Source organism: Muscardinus avellanarius (genome assembly GCF_963383645.1).
Source record: "Muscardinus avellanarius genome assembly, chromosome: 7".
Classification (NCBI taxonomy): domain Eukaryota; kingdom Metazoa; phylum Chordata; class Mammalia; order Rodentia; family Gliridae; genus Muscardinus; species Muscardinus avellanarius.
Window position 1 is genome coordinate 108,333,630 of NC_137793.1, and position 19,450 is coordinate 108,353,079.

Sequence of the window (19,450 nt, forward strand, 5' to 3'; positions counted from 1 at the left end):
ATGATAAGGCCCCAATATTAATAAAAGCAGGATTCTCCAGGGTTCATCTAGAAAAAACACAAACAAAAAAACCTCACCAAAAAACAAAACAAAATACTAAAACCCAAAATAAGCATTCATAAAAAATTATTTGATTCTTGTCAAAAACAAGGCTAAGAGCCGGGTGTGGTGGCGCACACTTGTAATCCCCGCGCTTGGGAGGCTGAGACAGGAGGATCGTGCAGGTTCAAAGCCAGCCTCAGCTACTGAGTGAGGCTCTCAGCAACTTAGTGAGATCCTGTTTCCAAATAAAGTTTAAAAGGGTCTGGGAGTATAGCCCAGAGGTAGAAAAACCCCTGGGTTCCACTTCCAGTACCAACACACACAAAAATAAATAAATAAAAATAAAAAATAAAAAACAAGGCTAAGAATGATTATAATTACTTATTGCTCCCAAAGGTCAGCTGAAAGAGTCCAAGTGGAGAAACTTCCTGTGTCATTTCCTCTACTGCCAACTCTCGAATACAATGAAAAAGAAATCAAACAAACAAACAAAAAATCAAATAGGAACTTTTGAAAGTCAAGTTCAGTTGGCAAAAGATATTCTGACATTTTGATTCCGCCTGGACCAAGTGGCCAGTGTAGTCTGTGCGTGACAAAGGGTTTCACGTGGGGAGGGGCAGGAGCTGGAATGCGTCGGAGGCCAGCGCACGGGCCAGGGCTGGGGTCTGCTCAGCTAGAGGACGGACAGGATTTACTTGCCTGTTTGAATAATCTCATTTCCATTTATGACCTGTAATTTAACACAGTGGAAATATCACTTGCAACAGTAACTAGGCAGCTGCTTTGCTTCTAGTAGGAGGAAGCCATCTCTGCTCTCCATGGGAGTGATGTGGACAGATCCTGGGAGTCACAGTGACCCCTCATACTTGGGAGAGAAAGGTGGCACATGCTCTAGTTGAAGGTTTAAGAAATGGCTCCTCAGCACCGTCAGTAGGACCTAGGACTGGGGATTCTTTCTGCGCTTGGCTGTGGAGAGCTACCATTTTGCAGTTCTAGGTGGAGTGGCTGCTGCAGGCCTTGGAACATGAAGTGCCAGGGGAGAGGGAGAGGCGAGGTTCAGGGACAAGCCCTTCCCCGTGGGAGTGCCGGCTGCTGAGAGAGGAGACCCACTCCTGGGATACCCAGGTGCTAGTGCTTTGAGAAGTGAGATGTGCCAGGATTTACTGTAGCATGCAGAAAGCAACTGGGTTCGTTTCAGAAATACTTTCTTACGACCAGTGGCACCAAGGCACAGGTTACCTTTCTGGGAAGTTTTCACCCCACAAGTCTTCATTCTAGTAAAGGATGCCAGAAGGGCAGTTCTGCTCCATCAAACACTTAGAGGTAAGATTTACTCTTACAAAGAAAATATTGGATATAAAAAGTCAAAGGATGCTCAAAGTTTTCCTATGATAATATTTTAACATATTGATAAGCCAATAGCTGGGATTGAGAAATTTTCTTTTTACGGACACTATATACTTTAACTGTCTTTAGTACTTCTGATTTGTGCTGTGTGTGATGTAGTGGCTTTCAAAATGTGGTCTAGTGGATTCTCTATGAATTCTTTAGGAATCCACAGTGAGTCTCTGGTAGCATGCTTGTGTTAGAGTGAGTAATTTATGTATTTAAGCAGCCCCAGGACATTTTGACGCATTTGTTGGGAGTGGTCCGTTGTTGTTGAATGGTCTTTGGGAGCAGGGTGGAGATTGGTCTATGGATGGTATGTGGTTCCATCAAACCAGTTCAGACAACCAAACTGCCTGAAGCCTTGAGCTACGCGGCCAGGCTCTGGCTGGTGCTTCGAGGAGGCCCTTTGAAGGAGCTGCGCTCTCAGCCAACACGCAGAGCCAGCACAGGCACGGCCAGGCTCCCTGTGCTGAAGACCGCCCGTGTGAGACTGGCTGGAACCTCAAAACGGTTTCTTTGATCTCATTAGCACTAACATCTCTCCTGGTGTGGCAATTAATACGACGGTCCCACTTTCATATTGTTATCTTGCAGTCCCCAAAGTGAACACTGATCAGCACGAGTTTCCCTTATTGAAGTGCCTTCTTTATACAGGCTCTTTCATGAGTCTCTGGAAGGAATTTTTATAGTATAAAAAAAGATCCTTTTCTCTGTTACTTTTCTCTTATTCACCTTGGGGATACCTAGAGAGATTGGAAACAAAGGGCCTAGTAAAGTCGTTACAGATCTTCCTTCTGGCTCTTGGTAGGACAAAACACCCACAATCTGTAGCGCTCAAGAGTCAAAATATTTTGGGAACTAAGCCCATGACTGAGTATCACAACTCACACTCAATGTCCAGTGTGTTTCAGGGACTGTGGGACCACAAAGCATCTTTCCATGGCTCTACATTCAACCTTACTCCCAATTCCTCTGAGAAATGAACCCATCCCATCCTTTCGCACTCTGTAAGGAAACTAGACAGGTAGGTGCATGTTCCAGAACACCAGGGCTCTAGCATGCAGTGATGAGCCACTACAGAAACTGCATCCAGCTGTTGTTCCTTGTTTCCTTAAGAAATACAACCATATTTTAAACTGATAAGATGAAAAGGTGTTAGAAACATTTCTGCCCCCTGTAACTTTCTCTGCTCACTGGTGTCCCTGTGAGGTGCCCTTGGCAGCCATCACCCCACTGGGTCCCAGGTGTAAGCTACCGTGGACAGAGACACAGGTTCTGATTCCATCAACCTTTTCTTACAAAGTCTTATCTGAAGAGGCTCCCTAAGCACAGCACCAAAAAAGAAGGGCAGCCAAGCACATTCCAAGCAGCAACACCAAGCCCAGAACCAAAAGAATAAGAAGGAAGGTACCTTCTCCAACCTCGTCTTTCCTATAGTTCTGTGACCATCTGAGGCCGGAGGCTGATGGCAGTGGATGGGGTTAACAAGACCGTGAGGAGCGCAGCCAAGCAACGGTGGGTGGGGCCACAAGCCAGGCACATGCAGCGCATGCCCCACGGGTGCCCAGGGAAGGAGCACGCCCCGTCATGCGCCAGGCGGAGACTGGTCAAGCAACTGCAGTAACCATGCCCTGCTGGGTTAACGGACTTGCTGTCAGGGAAAGAGGAAAAGTCCTGGAGGCCACACAGAAACTCACTTCATCTTCAAAGATAATGTCAAGAACGTCTCAAGCCTCAGCTGTGAGGACCTGCCTTGCGGTGTGCACGGTGGCAAGGGGGACGACACAGCTACGAGGCGCGGTGCCTTCCAGTGGGCCCAGGCCCTGCTTACCTGAGCATCAATGATTTTCTGCTTTGCATCAATGACTGCTTGCATCTCAGCATGATCCTTCTTCAGTTCTTCTTCCACAGCCATGAGCCTAGAGTGTGGCAGAAAGGAGGCAGCCACATTTTCAAAGAGAAGGCCCGGCAGGGTGGAGAACGAGAAGCCTAAGACTCAGTTCACGCGCTCTACTCTTCCTCAATAGAAGACCTGCAACTGTCTTTTCTTCTAACACTTCTCCAGCGAGCCACTTAGTTTTCTTTTTCTCTTGGCACTGGGGATTGAACACAGGGGCATTCTACCTCTGAGCTACACCCTCAGCCCAATTTTATTTTAAGGCTGGATCTCGTGAGGTTGCTGGGAGTCTCACTAAGTTGTGGAGGCTGAGGATCAAACCTGCGATCCTCTCTCTCAGCCTCCTAAGTACTGGGATTACAGGTGTGCACCACCATGCCCCACCCTAAGTTTTCTTTTCGGTGATTGCTACGGTTAAATAAAAAGCCTACCCTTATCTGAGGTGCACTAGACGCTTCAAGAGACACAGTCCTTGCATGTACACTGAGCCCCACATGGGTGGGGCTTCTGCCTCCAGGCCTGCCGGTGTTGGTCTGGACTGCTGAGGAGTGCGGCGGCCAGGCGGCCCCTCACCTGCTGATGATGCTCTTCATCTGGCTGTCCTTCTCTTCCTGCTGTCTGCGAAGCCGCTCCTCGCTGTCCTCCAGCCGGGCCTTGTACTCCAGCAGTAGCTTCTGCATCTGCTGCTCCTGCACCAGCAGCCGCCGTTCATACTCCTCCAGCCGCCGGCTGGACACTCGCAGGCGCTCCTTCAGCTTGCTAATTTCTTGTTCATACTAGAGCAAAGAAGAGGCACCCATGGTGAGGAGAGGCATGCTGGTTTTAGAAGTTAGTGACTTACTTTTCTTTTTAATTTTTTTTTTATGGTACTAGAATTTGAACGTAGAGGCATTCTATCTCAGAGCTATACCCCCACACCGATTTAATTTCTTATTTGGAAAGAGTCTCCCCAGGTTGCTGAGAGCCTCACTGAATTGCTGAGGGCGTCTCGAACCCTCTTTCAGCCTCCCAAGTACCAGGATCACAAGTGTGTGCCACCACGCCCAGCTAGTGACTTACTTTTAATGAAAGAAACCTGAGGCAAGGTACCTAGACTCTGAGTTGCCATTCTCAATGCTACTGTTATTGTTATTTTAAATCGTCAACTGGTATAGCAAGATGTAAATGCAGCTTTGTCCTTCTTAAATTATGTTTTATTTTATTCTATTTTGGTACTGGGGATTGAACCTAGAGGCATTTTACCCCTAAGCTACACCCCCCAGCTTGGTTTTTTAAAATTTCCTATTTGGAAACAGGGTCTCACTAAGGTTGCTGAGAGCCCCACTAAGCTACCGAGGCTGGCTTTGAACCTGTGATCCTCCTGTCTCAACTTTGTAAGTACGGGGATTACAAGTGTGCTCTACCAAACCTGGCCTTTAAATTATGTTTTAAATCTTAACTTGGCATTGCAAATTCTACTTAAGTAACTCTGACATTAAAGTACCAGTTGCTGTGAGCAACTTATGATCTGTGATAGGATATCAAATGGGAGAAAAGATCAAGGACGTAGAACCTGACAAATGACGTCCAATAGCCCGAAGACAGCTGCTGACAAGATCTGTGCACCACCTGTGCTACGGGGTCTCCCACGTATCTGGGCTCATCCGCGTGCTAGTCCTTTGTTTTACTAGAATTAGACATCTAGGAAACAAGCAACATGTCTAAAAGGGTAAATCAATAAATCAATACATAAAATTTCAGGACAGAGTAAGTAAGCCACTACTCCTTTCTCCCTGACTATGAAAGTATAAAATACTCAGACATCAGCACTAAGCAAAGGACGACCTGTTCTCTAGGGCTGATTAATACTGCCTCATGGCCTGTTTTCATAATGCGGCTCATCTGCCCAATTTGGTACTACTCAGTGAGTCTGCACTCTCGCTAAGCATCCTTACTCAGATCCAGTTGGCAGCCAGGCGTGGTGGCGCACGCTTGTAATCCCAGCATTCGGGAGGCTGAGACAGGAGGATGGCGGTTGGTGGACAGCCTCATCTACTTAGTGAGGCCCTTTGCAACTCAATGAGACCCTGCTTCAAAATAAAAAATAAAAACTAGGTCTGGGGGTGTACAAGCTCGGAGGTAGAATGCCCCTGGGTTCCATCCCCAGTACCAGGAAAAAAAAAAAAAATCCAGTTGGCTATACGGCCCTTTTTTGGACGGGAGTTCCTGTAGACCGGGTCTGAATACAATGGAACGCCAAAAGTTTTAGGCAACAACAGAAGCATATCCTTTTTCATGGATGGTCTACTTATTCTCATTAACGGTTAATAATAAATCTATATGGTATTTTGAAAAATGCAATTTATATGATATTATCTCATTTAGTTTAGTTGACAGCTAGCTATTGCTTGCCCAACATTATGGTTCCAGAATGTCAAAGGTGAATGTTTTTTGACAGCTCTCAAGAGTTAGACTGCATTATTAAGCATACTTTAAGATTATGCTAATAAGTTGATTATCTGGTTGTGAATAAATGTGATAATGCTACATGTGATATAAGGGTCATTGTTTGAGAATCCTTTTTTATGCCAATTTTTCTTTTTAAAAAAAACCCTCAAAACTATAGATGATGTCTTCTTGTCTATAGAGCCTGATAAAGAAACAAAACAAATAAAAAAACACTGGGTCATGGTGTTCAATTTTCTTGATGTGGTTTTGAATGGGCTCGCTAGTATTTCTTAAGGAAGTCTTGCATCTATTTTCATATTGTAACCTTCTTTCTTTGAGGGATCTTTATTTAGCTTTGGTATCAAGGTGATACTGGTTTCAGAGAATGAATTTTGAAGTGTTCCATCTCTTTTTATTTTATGAAATAATTCGAGGAACACTGGACCTAGTTCTTCTTTAAAGGTCTTACAGAATTCAGCTGGGCAACTATCTGGCCCTGGACTCTCCTCAGTTGAAAAGCTATTGCCGGTTCTATCTTTCTTGTTACTGGTCCGGTTAGGTTTTCTCTATCCTCTTGGACTTTAGGTAGGTTGTATATTTGGAAATTTGTTTATTTCTTCTAGGGTTTCCAGTTTATTGGAGTATAACTTTTCAAAATAATTTATAATTATCCTCTGGATTTCCATAATGTCTGTACTGATTTCTTCCTCTTTTTACCTCTTATTTTAGTAATTTGGGTGAGTTCTCTCTTACTTTCTCACTGGGTTGGCTAAGGTATCAATCTTGTTTATCTTTTTAAAAAACAGCTTTTTTTGTGGTACTGAGGATGGAACCCAGGGGCATTCTACCTCCAAGATACACCCCCAGCCCTATTTTTTAAAATTATTCTTTATTTTGAAACAGGGTCTCATTGAGTTGCAAAGGGCCTCACTAACTAGCCAAGGCTAGGCCGCGAATTGTGATCCTCCTGTCTTAGCCTCCCAAGTACTGAGATTATACGCGTGTACCACCATGCCCAACCTAAAAAACTGTTTTTTTTTAACCAAACATGGTGTTCATGCCTGTAATCCCAGTACTTGTGAGGCTAAGACAGGAGGACTGTAGGTTCGAGACCAGTCTCAGAAACTTAGTGAGCCTGTTTCAAAATAAAAACTAAAAAGCCTGGGGGTGTGGGTTGGAGGTAGCATGCTCCTGGGTTCAAACCCCCAGTACCCAAAGAACAAAACAAAACACAACAACAATAACCCCCCCATCCAGCTTTTTGCTTTATTGATCTTTGTATCGTTTTCTTTTTATTCTCCATTTCACTGATTCATGGTCTGATTTTAACTACTTTGTGACCTCTACTGGCTTTGGGGTTAGTTTGTTTCTGTTTTTCTAGGGCATTGAGAAGCATCATTAGGTTGTTTATCTAGAGTATTTTTGTTTTCTTATTGTGGGCACTCAGTGCTTTAAATTTTCTTCTTAAATCTGCTTTTAGAGTATACCAGAGATTATGGTGAGTTGTGTCTCTATTTTCATTTGATTCTAGGAATTTTTAAATTTCTCTCTTATTTCTTCAGTAATCCAGGCCTAGAAGATGGTACACCGTGACCACGTTTGTTTCATTCTAAAGGATGCAAGGTTGGTTCAACATATACAAGTCAATTAACATAGTTCATCATATAAAGAGAACCAACAAAAACCACATAATTACCTCAGCAGATGAAGAAAGAACATTTGACAGAACCTAACATTCATTTGTGTTAAAAACATCAAAGAAATTAAAAGACAAAAGGACCTATTTCAACATCATAAAGGCAATATATAATAAATCCAAAGCTAACATCATACTAAATGAGGAAAACTCAAAAAATTCCCTTTAAAGTCAGGAACAAGTCAAAGATGCCTACTATCACCATGCCCATTCAATCTTGTACTTGAAGTTCTAGCCAGACCAACAATACCTACCAGATCACTGGTAGGAAATTAAAAAAATACAAGCTAGGGAAAGAAAACCTGAAAAGATCTCTGTTAGAAGATGGCATGGTGCTACACTTAGAAGATTCAAAAAACTCAACCAGAATTATTTTAGAGCTGATAAACAAATTTAGCAAAGTGGCCAGGTACAAAATCAACTTAGAGAAATCAATAGCTTTTCTATACACCAACCATGAATCCGCTCACTGAAAAAGAAATCTAGAAAACAATTCCATTCACACAACTCCATTCACAATAGCCTAAAATAAATCTAACCAAGGAGGTAAAGGACTTCTACAATAAATATTATAGAACTCCAAAGAAAGAAATGGAAGAAGACCTTAGAAGATAGAAAGACCGCCCATGTTCTTGAATAGGCAGAATAAATAGTCACAATGGTCATACTACCAACAGTGATCTACAGAGTCAGTGAATCTCTATCAAAATGCCAATTTCACAGAGCTAGAAAAAAGTCCTAAAATTCATATGAAAAAACAAAAAACTCGAGCTGGGCGTGGTGGCGCACGCTTGTAATCCCCGCGCTTGGGAGGCAGAAACAGGAGGATCGTGCAGGTTCGAAGCCAGCCGTGCTGGCTTAAGAGACCCTGTTTCAAAAATATAAAATAGGTCTGGGAGTGTAGCCCGGAGGTAGAAGGGCTTCCAGGAACCCCAGTACCACCAAAAAAAAAAAAAAAACCAAAAACAAAAAACTCAGAATAGCCAAAGCAATTCTGAGAAGAAAGAGCCATGATGGAGGCATCATAATAATACCTGATTTCAAATGAAACTTCAGAGTTACAGTAACAAAACCAGCATGGCATTTGCACAAAAACCGTCATGCAGACCAATGGAAGAAAACAGGAGATACAGAGACAAATCATCATATTTATATCCAGATGATTTTCAACAAAGGAGCCAAAAACATACGCTGGAGAAAAGAGCCTTTTCAACAAACGGTGCTGGGAAAACTGGATACCCATATGTAGAAGAACGGAACTATATCCCAATCTCTCATCCTGTGTAAGAGTCAACTCCAGATGGACTACAGACCTAGAGATTACACCAGAAACTCTGCAATTATTAGAAGGAGACACAGGATCAATTCTCCAATATACAGGCCCTGGTAAAAATCTCCTCAATAAAATGCCCAAAGCCCAAGAAATAAGGAGGTAGAATGCTTCTGGGTTCCATCTCCAGTACTACTAACAAAGAGAAAAAAGAAAAGAGTGAAACAACCAGTAAGCAAGAGAAAAACAATCAAAAAAACTTCAAAAAATCTAGACTTAATTTTGAGCTTGGCTGACGATGAATAATTTAGACTTAATTAGAAATGAATATCTGAATATCCTCCAGATTAAAGCAATCTACATAAAAATACATCTAACTCCCCTTCCCTGCAGCATGATGGACATTTTCCACAAATGTTCACATAGAGGCACCACCCACTTCCTACACACACGCATCTACACGCTGGTTTAGCAGAAGAGGTGGAGGTTCAGATGGGGTGGGAGATCATGCTCTTGGCTCCATAACTCTGGGGTCCTATCTTGTTGGGGCAAGAAGCCAGAAAAGACAGACTAGGTTCTACCTTCTCAGCATGCTTGGCTTCATCCGGATTTTGGTCAGTTTCTTCAACATCTTCTTCATATTGTCCATTGTTTAGGACCCAGGCTGCTGTCCTCTCTACCGGGGACATGGTGGCAGAGTCCACAGGTGACTGGACCTGCATCAGAAACAGTTATTAGCACTTACCCAAGAAAGCTCCCTCACTCATCAAGTGACATAAGAGACAGCTATTCTTCGATGATGTAACTGCGATTCCTCAGTTTTCTAATAAATCCTCTCAGCTGTAAGTAATATTTTATTAGTGCCAGGGTTAGGGATAAGAAAGAGAATAACCATTTGTAGAAGAACAAACTATTCGCGGGGCTCGGGAGGCGGAGACAGGAGGAGCGCGCAGGTTCGAAGCCAGCCAGGCTGGCTTAAGAGACCCTGTTTCCAAATAAAAATATAAAATAGGTCTGGGAGTGTAGCCCGGACACACACACACACACACACACACACACACACACACACACACACACACACACATTGCTGCCTTCTGCAGTCTGGCTTGGGGAATTGCTTGGCTGAGTCTTTCCTCTCGACTCTCTGCTGCGATCCTTCCTGATTCCTGAAGTTCCTACCCCTCTCCTTCCTTCTCCTAACAGGACATCCCCCCAGCTTCATTAAGTCACCTACTATACAAGACAGACAGATACACACATGCAAGTGCAAACATAAGCAGACATAGAGGAAGAAGAAAGGCTGACACACGTTAGCATTCAGTCGTTGTTAGGTATCATGATCGGTATCATTACCATGGCTGGAAACTGACCATTATATCAGTATTTAAAACAAGTAAATAGCCAGGCGTGGTGGCGCATGCTTGTAATCCCCGCGCTTGGGAGGCGGAGACAGGAGAATTGCGCAGGTTGGAAGTCAGCCAGGCTGGCTTAAGAGACCCTGTTTCCGCCGGGCGTGGTGGCGCACGCCTGTGATCTCTGCACTTGGGAGGCGGAGACAGGAGGAGCGCGCAGGTTCGAAGCCAGCCAGGCTGGCTTAAGAGAGCCTGTTTCCAAATAAAAATATAAAATAGGTCTGAGAGAGTGTAGCCTGGAGGTAGAAGGGTTCCATCCCCAGTACCACCACCACCAAAAGAAAGAACAAACTTTTCTGAATAGAAAGTTGTATCACATCCAAGGACCATTCATTTTCTCCTTCTAAAGAAAGTCAAAGACTTAAAATTTTTAATTTTCCCTGTGGCCCAAATGCTGTTAGGTACCAAGCTACCTACAGAAATTAAGATAATGATACAAGGAGAGGAAAAAAAAAAGCACAACTTGGGAGTTGATTGCTCAGGTGAGGAAATGTCTGTTGGACCTCGAGATGACCATGCAAAGAGCTGATTAATGCTGCACTCACACTCACAAGGCAGTATCTTATATGCCAGAATGGTTTTCACATCAACCGTTTAGAGAAGGAGAAGAACAAGTGAGACTGGTTATTTTTACAGAACACTGGCTTCCTGATGGCCAAGACCGTTCAGGAGTCCATGCTTTGGACCAGATATGGGATGAAAACAACGGATACTGGATAGTCTAAGGCATATTTGTACCCAGTTAGGTAACGATAAACTGTCTTTTTCCAATATAAATAAACACTGGCCTTGAGGCTCAACCCTGATGATTAGTAGCTGAAGCTCTCAATTTCTTAAGTATTACTTTTCAAATCTACTGACTATGGATATCCTTCTCCTCCTCATTATCACCGCCATCCCCTGCACCATCCACACCATCCTGATCACTGTGGGCACGGAGGTCTGACTGTGAGGTCTGGACATGAAGTCATGTCGGAGGAGGGCCGAGAACAAAGAAACAAATTGAGAAAGCATCCTCTGCCATTGCTCTGTCCCGAGAGGCCCTGGCCCCAGCACACGCCCAGCGGCCACACGACCGCTCCTGACCGCACTCCCTGTCTTGCCCTTAAGGAGGTGGCTTCTGACTGGTGGGCTCTCTCCCTGGTCAGACGCTTCCTTCCAGGGTTTATTCCTAAAGCCAGTTTCCTGCGGTCAGGCCGTGTTTTCTTTGTCTCCATACACGCCAACAGTCACTTCACAGGGGATTTTTTTTTTTTTTTGGTGGTACTGGGGGTGGAACCCAGAGGCTTTCTACCTCTGGGCTACGCTCCCAGACCTGTTTTATATTTTATCTGGAAACAGGGTCTCACTAAGTTGCTGAGAGCCTCACTAAGTAGCTGAGGCTGGCTTCGAACCTGTGCGATCCTCCTGTCTCAGCCTCCCAAGTGCGGGGATTACAAGTGTGCACCACCACGCCCAGCTTTTCGCAGGGGATTTTAAGGACTGAATAAGGTCCTGCATGTGGGAGCTTTTCAGCAACTTGAGAGTGCTACAGAGGTTACGTGTGAGTCGCTGCTATATTTATGTTTTGAAAACTAGGACTGGATGTTACAGTTTATATTAGGCTATTGAACACTAGTGTTTTTTCCACAAACAGTTTGGGAAATAGGCATTTTTCCTCCCTCTGGCTTGCCAGAGAGGAAGAGAGCGAAAACGAGAGTCAAAGTGTGAAAGGGGGGAGGAAAGAGCAGAGGAAGAGACAGGAGAGGGCCGGCAGGCACGGCATGTTATGAGCTGGTCTTTCATAATGAAAAGGGACTTGTAATTTTGAGGACCCACCATCCCATAATTTCATAGTTGAAGAAAATGTTCTTTCCCACACAGAGCCTTACACCTTAAGAATCTTTAAATAGTTCTGGGTTAGAACTCAGTTATACTCTAGGAAGTTCAAGAGAGGGGGGATTTTGTTTTTGTGGTACAGGGATTGGACCTGGGGGGCATCTATCTCCTAGCTACACACCCAGCTCTATTCTTTTAAATTTTGAAACAGGATTTCAATAGGTTGACGAGGGTCTCACAACTTGCTGAGGCTGTCCTTGAACCTATGGATCCTCCTGACTCAGCCTCCCCAGTACTGGGATTACAAGCGTGCGCCACCACATCCAGCTAACAAGAGGGTATTTTGATGATCTCGAGAGTGGATGAAAAAGATTTCTGCAGAGACTAAAGCATTATTAGAGCTGGGCTGGGAGACACTTCAAGACTATGCACACAAAAGTTATCTGAGGGTATTTCGTAAAGGTTTGAAGAGGAACCTGTTTGGCTGATATAGAGATTATGGATAGGTATCGATAATGAGGGCTTCATGCCTGAGAGTTGATGTGTAGTTTGTCCAAGTACAAGTGTACAAACACATACAAACACACACGTGCAAACCGTGGATGAGAGTATAGAAATTTGTTCTCTATGGCCACTATTTACCTATCGATATGTCTTAAGCTTCTGTACACTTAGTACTAAAACTGTCTCCACCTCCACCGTGGTTATAGATGTGTTTCTTATACATTTATTTGTATATTATTTTATTTTCGTCACATCTACCTTATGACTAACATATTGTTTGTTGATTTTCATTTTAATTCATAAGGATGCAGGGAATGAGCGACATCTACCAACAAGGCAGTTTGGTTTTATCGGCATCAGCACCTCACTGTGTTTCTTGACTTTTCCTTTCTACTCTAGATGGATGCGAGCTGAGGGACGGGCTGACACGGGCCGCTGGGCACTTCCCACCAGAGCCCTGGAGGCCTTCTTGGTGACCTCGTGGGGTGAATGGCAAAGGCAGTGTTCAGAAGCCAGGGACAGCAAGCAGGGCTTAAGGTAACAAGAGAAAGCGGGAAACCACAGGCCACGGTGCCAGGTCCACACAGAGGACAGAGCAGAGCCCCGCCCCAGTGGAGCAGCACTGGGGCCTGCCCCACAGCTCTGTGGGGACAGGAGGGTGCCTACTGTTCAAGGAAAAAGGACCCCAACCCAGGGAAAGCAGCCTCTTCTTACCTAGGTGGCGGCCATTTCTAGTTAGCTAAGCCCATGGGCTAAGCAGTACTGGTACAATCATGAGTTTGATGTTCTGTATATGTTTTATATATCTATAGATATATTTATATACTGATAGCTATATATTTTTCTATTATGTAGCAACACAATTACATGATGATGGTGATGATAATGATGATGACGACGATTTAGCAATACTGGAGATTGGATCCAAGGCCTTGAACATGCTAAACAAGTGTTCTACCACGGGGCTAAATCCCTAGTTTTCCAGCCCAATACAATCAAATAAACACCTTGTGTATACTTGAATACTTTTGAATGTCACTCTCTGCGAACACTGACCTACAGGATGTATTATCATCTATAAAACATAACTATCCATGTCAAAAATTACTACAGGAAAAGTCAAAAGTTACTATGGGAAAAAGTCTGGGAAAGAGCTTGGCACCTGCGCGGTGCCTGCCACTCAGTCACGCCGCAGCGCCCCCTGCTGGATTGTTTCTGTATTGGTAAAGGGAAGTAGGAACGGGGGCTCCGGTTTTTGTTACACGTGCACCTGAAAGGCACAAAGAGCAGAGCATTGAGTCTTAAAACATTAGTAGAAAGTCGACAGTTAAAGGACACAAATGCCCTTTTAGTTTAACAGTCTTATCACTTTAACACACAGGGCACAGAAAAGCTGTTTGACTGAAAGCAATAGCAGTTCAATAGCAGTTGAGATAAAGTAGCTATTTTAGCATTAGGAATTATTACTCCAAGCAGCTAATTTGATAGCTTTCTGCCTCATATGGCTAGTGAGGTGTTGTCTGAATTAACTTGCTTTATCTACAGCGATTTGTTATAGGTAACTTTATTGTCTATAAATGCCCTGCAAACTAAGGGTATTCCTAAGAACTAAGACCTTAGCCCCTAAAAGCATATTAGAACAAGGACACGCCGGGCGTGGCGTGCATAGCTGTAATCCAGTACTTGGGAGGCTGAGGCACAGGGCACAAGCCTGGGCAATTTAGTGAGACGCAATCTCCAAGTAGAAAACCGAAAGGCTAAGGATGCAGCGCCTCGGCACAGCGCTCCTGGGTGCTGCCCCAGCACTGCCCTCCCTGCAGACAGGAGCAACAGGGAGCGCTCACCAGGTAGGGAATCTGGGCTTTACTGTTGAGATGTAAACACAGGGCTGGTTCAGCCCACAGGTGGCAGGGATTGCTACTGTATCCTATAGCTAGCTCACGTTCCATGGGTTATAAGGGACTGTAGAATGGGAAGTCAGCACTGCCGGTCTCTACCTTTTTATTGGTTGAATCTTATTTTCAGCTTGATATATCTTACCACTTGTCTGACATTCAGTACGTGGTCAAAATAACAAAAGAGCCAGGCATAGGCACACACCTATAATCCCGGAAGCTGGGAGGCTGAAAATGATCACAGGTTCAAGATCAGCCACAGCATTAGGGAGAATCTGTTTAAAACAAAAACAAAAACAAACAACAACAAAAAAAACCTGGGATGGGGGTATAGCCCAGAGGAAGAATGCCCCTAGGTTCAATTCCCAACCCAGTAACAAACAATTCTTCAACTCAGTATCAAACAAAAAGCACCAAATAACAAAATAAAAATTACTAAATAAATGAGACCAATATTAACTATCCCTTCTATTTATTCATTATGTCTTTATAAAATTATAAAGAGACTAGAAAGCACTATTAAATAAATCAAAAGTACCTATATTAGACTGAAGAAAAACAGAGGTGATTTCTGTTTCAAAATTGTTATAATACATGCTTGATATAAAAATATACACTGTCTTTGATAGTTTTTCTTTTGGCCTCAAGCGTGCCAGTCTTATAATTGGTTCCAATTATTCAACCAATATAATGGCATTATATCATACCGATTATATTTTTTCTTTTTGCAGTACTTAAGATTGAACTCAGGGGCAATGTACCTCTGAGCCCCTCCCTCCGAGGCCCATCTTTATTTTATTTTATTTATTTTATTTTTTAAATTTTTATTGGTGCATTATATTTATACATCATATTGGGGTAAAAAACTTTTTATTTTATTTTGAAAGAGAGTCTTGGTAGGTTAAGGAGAGTCTCACTGCTTGCTGAGGGTGTCCTCAAACCTGCAACCCTCCTGTCTCAGTCATCCAAGTACCAGGGCTACATTCGTGAGCCACCATACCCAACTTCATTTTTTTTTTTTTTTAAAACAAGGTCTCATTAAGTTGCTGAAGCTGATGAGCGTGGGGTCCTCCTATGTTAGCCTCCTAAAAACTGGGATTACAGGCAAGCGCTACCATGCCTGGCTCATCCCCAGGCCTTATCATTTTTATTTTTAAATTTTGAGACAGAGTTTCAAGAAGTTGCCCAGTCTGGTCCTGAACTTGCAATCCTTCCTGCCTCAGCCTCCTGAGTAGCTGGTTATAGGAGTAAGGCACCACGCCCAGCTCATATAGTTCTTTTGAATGGTGATGATTAGTTAAGCACGCTCCAGATACTTGTGAAATTCGGTTTATTTATGAACACTCTGGGCTCTCTTTAGAATTCATAACTAATGTACAGTTGATTATTAGGAGGACACTGTCTGTCCTCTAGTCCTTGGGAAGCAGTTTTCTTCTGTGCTTGTTCCATCCCCTTTATGAGCTGGCCACGTAGTAAAAGTTAACATCTCTAGGTGGTGGTCAAAGGAATTGAGGCTGGCAAGCCCATCTTGCATAGCTTCAGCTTCAGCCTTAGAAAGCGAATTTGTATCCACTGACTTTCAAAATGATACATTAAAGAAAATAAAAGATAAAAAAGAAGAAAAGAGTAGGCATTCCCATCAGGAATCTCTCCCTTTTGAGATGAGGCTGTAGAATGCTTCCCTGGGAAAAGTAACAATGCTTTGGGGCAGAGGGCCTGACACAGCAGTTTCACTGATACTACCATTAGTCATAGCCTGGCGATCTGGGACGGCTGACAGCAGGCCAGCTCCCTGTCCCTTGCTAGCCAGCATTTATTAGGTGTAAACAACACTCGCTGGTTTCAGCTTCGTCGTCGTCTGGAGTAGGCTCTCATAAATGAATAACACTTCCTCTATCAACAGCAAAGAAAGGGCTGTCTAAATTCACAAGTGAGCTCAGCATTCTTAAGAAGTGATCAGACAGACATTCAACAAATCCAAATGTGAGAAGTGTGTTATACTGATGGGCTTCTCGGACACCTGCTTTAAAAGGTCTACTGTTAGGGGCACGGTAAACCTGACCGACTCATACCTCAGAAATGAACAAGCCCTACTAGAGTGCATGATATGTGAAAAATAAAAAGAGAAACGAGAAAGAAATCCAAACAGAGGCCTACCAGGTTCAAAATATTAAAAGTTTTCTTGAAAAAATTCTTCCCTCTGTAAATGACTTCACTAGGATTTTCTTTCTCTCCTACTCACTATTTGGAGATGACGGGAGTCACCCACACTGCCAACAATGCCCTCTCCTCTGTGCTAAGATACAAATGGAATTTGCAGGGGACAAAGCCACTGATAATTACAGACGCCCAGAGAACAATCCCTACATAGAAATCCTCAAGTTCTGAGGAGAGAAGAATTCCCCAACACAATTTGCAATTAAAATATGTAAAGGAATTTGCCTTAAAAAATGTGCTGATTATATAGAACTTTAGAGGCTTCATGGGAGTGAGATGAGAAACATAAGCAAGAAACGACAAGATAAGGAATAAAAAGAAAACAACATAAGTTCAAAAGAATGAACCATCTGGGTAGAAAAAGGCAGGCAGTTGAGCAATCAAAATACAGTGATTTTTGTTTCAGTTATCAGCACAGGCGTCAACAAAATAAATATCACAAGTTGTGCTAGGTCGTCTCACTGTTAGCTGTGCCCCACTCCATGTCAGTAAAATGCAGATATTCCCTAACTCAATGGTTGTGACACGAAACTCAATTTTTAAATCAGTTTTTCAGGATGGTATGCGTTTCTCCTCATCTGTCCGTCCGTCTGTCCGTCCGTCCATCCATCCACCCATCCATCCAAGTAGGCTTGTATTTACTAACAGATGCATGCATTCTGTGCTTATGTGATAGGTATTACATTTCCCTATAGTAAAAATGTAAATGATGATTTGTTCCAGCCGAGCATACAAAAGGCTATTCATTTCTAATATTTATAACCAATCAGCATGAGCCATGGGCCTGGGAATTAAGGGGTACACGATACAGGAGAAACAGGAAGGCGGAAGTGACAGAGGAGAATTTTAATTTTCCTTTCTTTCCAGGGCTGGACTAAGTCAACTTTTAAAAAAAATATTTATTCGACCTCGCCGCGCCCTCCCGGAGCCGCCTCTCCTTTCGCACCCGCATCCTGTGGGACACTGCGCTGCGCGGACATGGGTCGAGTGATGGTGGCCAGGCTGGGGCTGCTGCTGCTGGCACTGCTCCTCCCCACATTTATTCAAACCAAACCACCTTTGTGACGCTTTCAAGTAACTCCTCAGAGACTACCTCTGCTGCCCCAAATTCAACTCACGCCCCCCCAGCGCAGGTGGCAGCGCCCTGCGGTCGACAGCCGGCCTCCTTGTGGTCGTTCCGTCTTCTGCATCTCTACTGCTAGAGACTCGGGCCAAGAAACGCCTCTGCTTCCCCATCTTCTAAACCCAACCCAAATGGCGACCAGAAGCCTGAGTGTCAAGGAAGAAGCAGGTCTACATCAAATCTACTAATTCCATACCTTACTTTATTGACAGAGATATGTTGAGAATTCAAAATTTGGTTGAAAGACATTTGAAAGGGTTTCACAGACACTGAAAGCCAATACTAAATCTGCTGGAGTTCGTGTGCAAGATATAAAGAGATAACATCCCAAATTGAGACAGGATATCCTTGAATGTGGCATAAGAAATACAGACACTTAAAATTCTGAAAACGAGAATAGATTTTTATCTAAATGATGCAATGTGGAATGGAGGTTCGGTTTTCATTTGGTTAAGTCTGTTAAGGCCATAAAACCTTAGGTAATATGAAGAGCTTCCCTGTTCTGTTTATATGTGCTTTAGAAGGAATTCCAGGTGTTACTGTAAATCCTCAGTGCATTGTTTTGCAGTACTAATTTAATGCCAATATACTCTATCTAGATAAAGTTTCACATTGTTAAGCTATCACTTGTTCTTCTGGAAACTGAACTCTTCCTCCTCTGCGGCTTTGGGTTTGACATTGTCTGAACTTTGCTGTAGTAGTTGACATGTGCCGGGGTGCCGGGGTGACGATGGATTGGAATCATCCTGCAACCGAGCACCATAGCGAATGGTGTTGCTTATACAGCCTTACAAAGCCAGACGCCGGGCAAGTCAGTCCCATCTCTCGTTTCCATTCAACGAGAGCGCCAGATTCATTTAGCTAAACCGATTCCAAAGAGTAGGACTGCACCAACCCCAATTTATTTCAGAATGCTGCTTTTTATTTCTGCATCTGTTTTGAAGGTAAAATCACGAATCTTGAGATTAGAAGACAAATATATGAAGGAGCCAAAACTGTAAGTCAAGCATTCGGAAGGCGAAGACTGAAAGCTAACTGCATTAAATTCACAAAGTTTTTATACTCTTTCTGTAAATACTTTAAAAAAAAAAAAACTCTGGATCAGAATAACCACATTTGGAACACTTTTCTGTTATCAGTCAATAGTTTTAGGTTGTTAGAACCTGTTCTTGAGCCTAAATGTGGGCTTGATTCTGCTGTAAATCTTTTGCAACTGTCTCGATACACAGGAGCCTTTTAAAAATAGACACTTCCTGAAACCTTTTGTTCGCATGGTCACACACTGATGCTTACAGGTTCCAGTATCTAATATGGCCACAGTAGTGTTGATAACCAAAGGTATTTTTTTCATCTCTAGAAAACCTACATGGGAACAAACAGATCTGAAGCTACTGTGTGTGTGAATGAACGCCCCTCTCTGCTTCAAACCTGAATGCTGCACATCTATTTGGATTGTATATTGTGTTTGTGTATTTATGCTTTGAGTCATAGTAACTTCTCATGTTACAGAATTGATTTGCATTGGACACAAACTGTAAATAAAAGGAAATAAATGGCTGAAAGAAAAAATCATTCATTCATTCATTCATTCATTCATTCATCTATTTGTTTTGCGGTACTGGGAATTGAACCCCTGGCATTTTACCTCTAAGCTACATCTCCAGCCCTATTTTTATTTTTGCTTTGAAACCAGGCCTAAGTAGCTGAGGCTGGCCACGGACCTGTGATCTTCCTGTCTCAGCTCCCAAGTACAGGGCTTA

At 43.2% G+C, this 19,450-nt stretch overlaps 1 protein-coding gene across 2 annotated transcripts in view; it reads right to left on the reverse strand.

Annotated features, from left to right (window-relative positions):
* Window positions 1–19,450, reverse strand: part of RASAL2 (RAS protein activator like 2) — a gene marked incomplete at both ends in the record, with an annotated part of 325,911 nt that overhangs the window by 2,095 nt on the left and 304,366 nt on the right. For both annotated transcript variants that reach the window (XM_080699623.1, XM_080699622.1), the window contains 3 exons: window positions 3,263–3,350; window positions 3,902–4,104; window positions 9,303–9,437. In XM_080699623.1, the coding sequence (XP_080555749.1) occupies window positions 3,263–3,350; window positions 3,902–4,104; window positions 9,303–9,437 (426 nt within the window). The remainder of the gene's footprint in view (window positions 1–3,262; window positions 3,351–3,901; window positions 4,105–9,302; window positions 9,438–19,450) is intronic.